The following is a 9,047-nucleotide window of genomic DNA, read 5'->3' on the forward strand; positions in this document are numbered from 1 at the left end:
AAAAATTAATAATGTTTATTTTTAAAACATTTTGGTTTGCCTTTTCTGTTTGGATAGTGGTTGTCAGCAAGTCTATCTGCTCCAGTCAATGCTCCTGTGTTTTGTATCTTACCTACTCATCTGATTTTCAGTAGAAACTGGGAGCTCAGTTTTTTGGGGGTTTGTGAAATAAAGTTTGGCTATCAATCTGTGTTATTATATAGGAATAGTTGCTTTACTGAATGAGTTATCTTTGGTGCTCAGACCTCAGCAGAAGACATGAATGGCGTGGCCGATTACATGAAGTTTAGGTTACTGGAAGTGGCAGAGGTCAAGGTGAAGAGAGTGAAAGAGACGATCAGAGGATGATGAGAGTGAAGCCACGATGAGAGGATGAAGGGGTGCTGGGGAGGAGGTGTGACATGGCACAAACTGAAGTGGCCGAGCAACTGCGAAGGGGGTTTAAATTGAGCGGACTGGGTGCTGATTGGACGAGGAGACGACGAGTATTTGGAGGTAAACTCCGGAGAAGCAGTGAGGAAGATGAGAGAGAGGTTAGGTCATTACACAGTAAATTATGAGACTTTACTAAACCAGACTTTTCTGTGTGCATAATTTGCAAACATTTTATTTATTAGGATACAGAATGGGTTCTGAAGCTAAATGGTAGAGTTGAGTTGTATTCGATCTGCAGACTTTCACACACTTTCCTCTTTGTGTCCCTCCAGCTCCACACGTGGACGGTGGAGGAACTGCGGTCACGCCTGGCCTCTCTGGACCCTCAGATGGAGCAGGAGATCGAGGAGATCCATCAGCGCTACCAGGCCAAGAGACAGCCCATCCTGGACGCCATCGAGGCTAAAAAACGCAGGCAGCAAAACTTCTGATCTCCAAGTTCACTCAATATAAACTTCTACCACTTTTAGAGAAATGTCAGCGAGATGGAGCTGCAGACAGGAGCAGGGACTGAAGTTTTGTTCCTGGTAATGGCTCAGGTTTGGAAGGAGAAAGTGAAAAATGAATAAGATTTGTGAATGTTGAACAAACAATTTTCCAAAGAGCGGCTTGGATTCTGTCCATCACTGTATCTGCAAACGGACTGCGGCGTTTTGCATTCTTGGGTGTTTCATGTTTTAAGTGTTATTGTAGCAGGCTTTTTTGTGACCAGTTTTGAAGTCACCCTCTTTTGTTTTTGTCTCATGGTACTGAATTTGTGAAATTTTTGGTAAGAGTTTCTAGTTTTAACTGGGGGCTGCTTGGTTAAATTGTCTAGAATGTTTAAAAGCACAGAAAGTGAAAGTTTAAAATAAGAAAAATGTTTCTCCCTATTTTATATCCTGGTTTACATTTTCAGAACAGAGTGACCTCTAAAAGGAGTATTGTTAATTGAAAACTTTAATAATCTTCACAGATATTTGATTAGTTGGTTTTATAAATGCGTGGTTCTCAACCTGTGGTCAGGAAACATGATGGTACACCTGTTACCTCTAATGGTACTTATCTAATATAGAAAATTATAACAAAAGTCTTATTTGTAGTTATTAAGTAGATATTATTAATAATAGTGTCTTTGAAAGCACAGTTCATGTACTATATTCTGGAGTTTAGTACATTTTAGATTTGGTAAGCACTTGTGCTCTCCCTTTTCAAGTTGCCTTTTCAATTGTTTGTCACACATCTGTGCCCATCTTACACCAGCTTCAAAAGAAAGTCCTGTTTTTGGCACATATGAGATCCAAAATGGTATCACACTCATTTTTATGTGTTTCATTGTGAATCTCCTTCACTGTTTTTTTAGAAATCTACAAATCTTGGCCTGTCCAGACCCATTCCTTTTCTGACTTAAAATAGCAAAGATTACTTTCCCCATTTTGTAATTAATCATATAAAAGAAGAAAGAAGATATTTCATAACTATTTTGTATCTTCAAAAAACATATTTTGCAATCTTGGTATTTTAATGTAAATTATATTTAAAATATATATTTAAAATACACACAAACACAAGTTGATTAAAGCTAAAAGACCCAAATCCCTCCATTTGCTAATAGTGTTAAAATCAACATTTAACACAGACTGCTTATTAGAAATCCAATGGAATTGACTTATTTCCATATTTATATTTCCACAACTGGAAGCCTTTGTGACCACTGGGGCTCTCTTCTGCTGTTACTGCTGTAACATTTCTTTTCACAATTATCAGATCTGAAATGTCACTTTTGTGGATTTTATTCAACAAAGCTCTTACTTGTGGCCTGATTATCTGAAGCCAGTGAGCATCGCGTCTCAAAGTGCCAAGAAGCTTCACCCACCGCACAGTCTAAGCATCTGGAGCTACCATAATTAGGTTTACTTCGGACATTCCTCTGAGCCAAACGTCTATATTTGGCTGTACAAAATGCTTTCTATTTTTGTACAAGTAGCAGTAGGTTTGGATACAAAAGGGTTGGTTTTACTCATGATTTCTCAGGTCAAACGCTCAGGGCTGTAAAAATTAACAGTTCATTTTCTGTATATATGTCATCACTGAGCTCTGTCTGTGTAGAGATGAAATATTTAATCAAAAGAAGATGCAATGCCCCAAAAGTACGTGTTTTTTAATTTAGTTTTTTGCTGCACTGGCATTATACTTTTTAGTTTGTTACAGTTTAAAATTAGAAATGGGCTTTTTTTCAGGTTAAATTGAATCTTGATTATGGGCATTAACATTCATTCATTTAATTTTACAAAACCATGCACAATATAGATAAAAATACTTGTAACTGGAAGATACTTTTGGGGCATTGCCTGAGTATAAACTATTTCGCTGCTGTATTACAGTTTATGCATGTGGACATCCAACGCAACTTGGTGTTACAGAAAAAGTGAAAGGGACTATTTCAGTTTTATTTTTTACTTTTTTATTGCTGTGTTTTATTTTCAAATATTTTCGTCAGGAATTTGGTGATTAAAATGGAAATGTCGAAATGTCTTAAATATGTTTAGAGTCGTAATCACTGAGAAACCGCTGGTATTATTCCCTCAATGTTTTATTTAATTATAATTAATTGACATTTGACTGTTATCGTTTGGATTCGTAACCACTAAATGTTTCTAAGATGTGGTTCAACACTGATTATAATTTTGAGTGGATTTTACTGAAATAAGGGATATATGTTATGAATGGGGAATTAACATCTGATATTTTATTAATTTATTGATTCCTTTTTTTTTTTACTTAAATGCGCAATGTGTAACCTTTCTGCTGGAGGGTCCACCACCTATTTGTCTGTTGGAAATGTTACAGCTTTACCCAGAATGTTCCACAGTATTCAAGTAATCTGTTGCTTACATTGATTCGATTGCAGGTGTTTTTATTGTTTACCTAGAAAAAGACGCATTTTTACTGTGAGTGCGCTCGCCTCTCCACAGATCTGACCTGTAACTTGACTTGGTCTTTATAGAGATAGATCAATTTAATGCCATACTGTGGAACATCTTGATCAGAACAAACAGATGGTGGATCCTCCCAGAAAAAGTACACAGTCCACTTTTACCAAAAGCTGCAGTGTTAATGTTTTAGTTTATTTCCCAGAATCAATTTAATTTGAATTTACAACAATCACTTTTGTCCTTTCAGTGCAATTATGATTTTTTAAAATATATTTTCTAGAGGTGGTTTTTGGGTGGAGCCACACAAAGTTCTGTCTACTTGAACTAGCCCACGATACTGGAAAATACTTTAAACTACTTTGGCTTTCCAGGCTTCTTTTCTTTTATCAACAAGTAAATCACATTTTTCTTACTGAGAATTGGCAGTATTTTTCCACAAACACCAATACAGGTACAAGAAAGTATTGATTAAAGCACAAAAGTAGTATATTTTGTCTCCTAGGAAACCTTTTCACTCCATTCTTTTTATTCTTTTTTTTTTGCTTGTTGAGTGCTCTGTTTCCCTGAGCTTCTGCATGGCCCTGAATGCAGCTCTTATTTGCCTTAAACTCTGCAGTGAATGGACATAATAATGTTTATTTGGAAAACACTGGTGTTTTATTTGTTTTTGATTGCTTGTTTAATAAAAATATAAAAACGAGACAATGTCATTATCTCCAGTTTCAGTATTTTGTTCCTGTTTAAAACTCTTTGTTTGGCAATTATGTTGTAATAATGCAGCCATCCTGCACTGTAAGGTAACGGGTGTTTCTTCTGGATGAGCTTACCGTCCTCAATTTCTTAAGATTTGTGTAGGTTACTGTAAAACAGGTCACCAAACTTTTTCCTTTGGAGGTCACACTATGGCTCCTGACTGATGGGGGCCGGCGTTGGGTCAGCTGTATTATAGAATTGTATGACCCTGACAATGTAGCTTATATTCTTCTGTATTTATTCTTCTATTATATTCATTGAAAACCACCACACTTTCTTTACATATCAGACAAACTGTCTGATATGTAAATTGTCCACTGTTCTTTGAAAACTCAGCATTCTCTGTCGACTTTTTGTACTTTAACAAGAGCAATTTTGCTGTCCTTAACTGCACTACAGAACTTTGTGCATGCGTTGACCATCACTGCGTTGATCTTAAGCTTGCCAGGTGATGAAAATTTGGCAGCAAATGTAAATATGTGATAATAATTTTAATATAAACATAAATACTTCATATGAATATGATTTTTTAGTTGAAAAAAATCAACAAAATACAACATGTAGATGTGTTATTATTTGCCAAAAAGTAAAAAAAAAAATAGGCCATGACAACTTCTGAGGATGGTCTCATACTGCCAGTTCAAGTGGTAGGGGCAGAGGGGCTGGGGATCCAGAGTCGGCCCACGGGCCTTAGTTTGATGACCCCTGTTGTGAAAGATTAGTATTAGACTTACAGGCCCCATATTATGCTATTTTTTCTGATCTGTTATAATGTTGTTTCTTCATCAAAACATACTTGGAGTTGTGCTTTGTTTTTATATTCACACACACGTTTACATGTTTCCACCTTGTGATGTCATGTGGTGATACAGGAAGTGCTCCACTGTGTTTTTCAACTCCATACACCTTACCTAGAATCATTTGGATGCTTTCAGACCTGGAATTTTCAATCTCTTCTGAATAAAAGGTAAAAGGTAGTGGGTAACTTGAAAACTACCACTGATGGTGGAATAATTTGAGCTTTGGACATGACTCAAACGTGTGAATGAAACAAAACACAATTCTGCCTATGTTTTTGAGGAGGTAACAACATTATAACATGACTTAAAGCTCACAATAGTAAATTGCGTAGTATTAGAGTAGTCCTCACACTTTCATATGTGTTTTAAGTTTTGTCTAGTTTAGGTAAGTTACTTCTTTTGCTGAATATATGGACTTCTGGAAATAAATGTGGATTTAAAAAAAAAACAAAAAAAAAACTATGGTACTGTAAGAACATGTATGCAGTACTGTATGTCTGATGGAAAAACCTAAAATAGCTTGAACATCTGCGGTCCTTCTTCAGCCAGAGAATCACAGATGTCTTTAAAAGCCTCTTTGTGTCTCATCAGATCTATTCACTAAAACTTCTGAGTCACTTTGTTGTTTCTGTATTTCTTCTGCCAGAAAAGAGGAAGAAAAATTAATATTTAATCTTGGGCGAGGAGTCTGATACACTTCACTGTGACTAAAGTGGGCTGGCTGCTTCTTCACATCCTAAACCAACATGTGCTGAGAAGAAGATTTATCTGTTTAGATTATGGAAATGGATAAAGGCCCAGTGTAGAGATAATGATGGCACTTGAATGCTAAATAAAGACATGCAAAGATCCGTGCTTAGGTTTCAGGATGAATTAGCAAACATTTATCAAGGAAGACTCATTTTTGTCACAGTGAAAGATCAAATCAAGATGAAATCATTAATGTGGACACTAAAAACAGGAGAGAAAAGAACAATTATTTAAATGGAGCTAAGAAATAGAAAATCACCTATACATAAAAGTTTCTTTGCAAAAGTTTAAAGACTTTTTTCAGTTACTGAGGCATTCTTTTAATTTAAAAAAAAATAATTTATCTTTCACTAAATATACACAACAAACGATAATACTGAAATTAATTAATGCCACTGACAAAGTAACCCAAGAGTAAATTTAAACCAAACAAAATAAACTATTCAAAATCTACAATATTGTTAAAAACGCATGAGCTGCAATAAATAATTAGCAGAGTGAAATATTTAAGCACTTAGTCCTAAATTTTGCATCTGTAAAGAGTCATTAATTCAACCTTTTACTGCTTAAATTTGATCATACTGCCAAAAAAATAACCAAAAAAATAAATAAAAAATAAAAATCCCCAGTAGTGCAAGGAAAATGTACACATGATAAACTTTGAACCCCCAAAAATATTGTTCAGCTTTCATATATTTCATAAATTGTGACAGGCCTAGTGCTTAATTCAGGGTGTGTTTGTGTAATTGTTGTTTGTTTGTTTGTTTGTTTGTTTTTGGTGAAATATACACCACCTCTTTGCCACCATGGAGTATCACATTAAACTTCTCCTATCTTGCTTTTATGAAATTTCAGCTGTTTCTATTGCTAAAATAAGAGCTTGAAAAACATTGCTTCTTACTGTGAGTGGGATTGCCTCTCCACAGACTTGACCTGTAAACTTGACCTAATGACATCAACTGCTTCACTCCGTGGAGGTAGATAGAGGCTCATTCCAGACAAAGTATTGGACTCCAGAAAAGTAAATACTAGTAGTGCTTTGAGTAAGACCTGGATAAATTTCAGGTTTCGTTCTACGTCTCTTCAAAAACATGTAAACCGTGTTGGATCTGCGTAATATGCCTGACAAAATGGATTTTAAAACATGTAAGAGCTTCATGGATGACTTCAAAGAGAGTTATGATGTTAAATTGATCTGGAGATGGCATAATACAGGAGGTCTTTCCAGGGTAATCCATCTGAAGTGCTCATAGCAGAGGAAGGAAGGAGTGAACGAATGAGTGAGGAGTCTGTGAAGAGGAGCTCCATTATCTGAAATCTGATCCTAATGTCAGTGGAGTTGTGAGCTTCAGAGCCGATGTAGTGATCTAACCAGGTCAGGCTACCAGATTTAATAGAAGAAATGAAGGGGTTTTCTTTGTGTTAGTCCCTACGCAAAGTGAAATGGAGCTACAGCAGCATAAATTCACCCTGGAAAACCTAACTTCACTCCTGTGTGCCTCACCGCTTCTCCAGAGTTTACGTGCTCCTCAACCTACATCATCGCACTCCAAATACTGCTCACCGCACCTCCTCCTCGTCCAATCAGCGGTCCGTACTCTCAGTGTTGGTGCACAGCCACTTTGGTTGGTGCCATTCCCCACCTCCTTCCGAGAACCTCCTCCTCATCCTCTCAGTATCCCCTTCATACTCTTCAGCCTCACCTTTACCACTTCTAGGCTTCATGTGGCAATAAGAAATATTCCAACAGCCAATCTCTACTCAAAAAGTTAAAGGGACAGTTCGGAGATTTGGACATAGGGCCTCATTTCCTAGTGAGCCAGAGTGTTGGAGACATGTGGAGACACTTTTTTAAATATTCCATCCATTCCATCCTTATATTTACAGAGGTTGCAAGTGCATGTCAATGGTCATAGTTAACCTGCCACTACCTTACCCTTACCCACTCCACAAAACACCCGAAGCAAATCTATTATTACGCCAGACTGTCGATGTAAATGTCTGTGTTGATAGAATAATTACCTCCGCCAAGGAGGTTATGTTTTTGCCGGCGTTTGTCTGTTTGTTTGTTTGTTTGACTGTTAGCAACATAACTCAAAAAGTTATGGACCGATTTTGATGAAATTTTCAGGATTTGTTGGAAATGTGAAAAGGAAGAAATGATTTCATTTTGGGGGTGATCCGGAAGAAATCCTGGATTCTGGATCACTTTGAAATTTTTGTTAATATTGTGGTAAATGGGGCCAAAAATTTTGTTTCTCAATATCTCGGTTAATTATTGACCAAACCCCATGAAATTTGACTCAGGGATGGACAATGGGATCCTCTTTCATATTCCAAAGGCTGATCCGGATCTGATCCAGAAGACTGATTTTATCGCAATTTATATAAAAAATGGGGGTAGTCCTTGGCGGAGGTCTGCGCTCTCTGAGTGCTTTTCTAGTTTTAGAAATAAAACTAACCTTGCATCGCATGAATCGTCGCATATTGAGGGACTATATTGTCATATATCAGTCCGCCACTGCCAAGTTTTCTATCAGGAAGTACAACTAGCTTCTGCTGCTCAGACATAAATCCTTCACACGCAAGGTTAATTTTACTTCAAAAAATTATTCTATCAACACAGACATTCATATCGACAGTCTGACGTAATAATAGATTTGCTTCAGGTGTTTTGTGGAGTGGGTAAGACTGTTTTTAGTAGCAGGATAACTATGGCCATGGAGGTGCGCTAGCCTAGCACCAGCGACCTCTGCAAATACAAGAACTGGATGGACTATTTTAAAAAGTGTCTCCACACGTCTCCAACACTTTGGCTCATTAGGAAATGAGGTCGTATGTCCAAAATCACAGACTGTCCCTTTAAAGCGCGCTGTTAACTTGAAAACTACAGAGCATTAACAAAGGCAATAACAAAGGGTATTTCAAACACACGTGAAAGAAACACACACAACTCCAAGTATTTCTTTAACATGGCTTAAAGCTCACAAGAGTTGATTTTACGTAACACGGGACCTTTACAGATTGAGCACAAAAGGACATCTGATCTTTTCTTCTTCAACTGTGCCGATGTCATGTAATTATCCAAAAAGCAGCAAACTATCAACACTTTTATACAGTTGTTTATTCAGTGCATGCGTCTCCATTCGTCTCATGTCTTTTACTCCAAAGTCGTGCAGTTAATGTCCAGTTCTTCTTCACGACACAAAGACGGAAGCACTAAGTCCAAAAGACAATTTGTGTACATTATTTCCACAATATTTAGTTGAGGTATTTATTTAAGCTGTATACAATTGGCTGTTGCATCTTAAAGGTGCACTGTGTAACTTTTTCTTTGGGAGTCTGACACCTGCTTCTTTCTATGGAGATGTCATTGCTCTGCCTTGAATGTTCC

At 36.9% G+C, this 9,047-nt stretch overlaps 1 protein-coding gene across 1 annotated transcript in view; it reads left to right on the forward strand.

Annotated features, from left to right (window-relative positions):
- LOC110163440 (serine/threonine-protein kinase 4-like) overlaps positions 1-4,063 on the forward strand; it is a 49,169-nt gene extending 45,106 nt beyond the window's left edge. The window contains exon 11 of the mRNA XM_020928396.2: positions 708-4,063. Coding sequence (XP_020784055.1) covers positions 708-866 — 159 coding nt within the window. The 3' untranslated portion in view covers positions 867-4,063. The remainder of the gene's footprint in view (positions 1-707) is intronic.
- Positions 4,064-9,047: the final 4,984 nt, after the last annotated feature.

Source organism: Boleophthalmus pectinirostris, unplaced genomic scaffold (genome assembly GCF_026225935.1).
Source record: "Boleophthalmus pectinirostris isolate CB_2022bp ecotype Guang Dong unplaced genomic scaffold, ASM2622593v1 HiC_scaffold_3, whole genome shotgun sequence".
Lineage (NCBI taxonomy): Eukaryota > Metazoa > Chordata > Actinopteri > Gobiiformes > Gobiidae > Boleophthalmus > Boleophthalmus pectinirostris.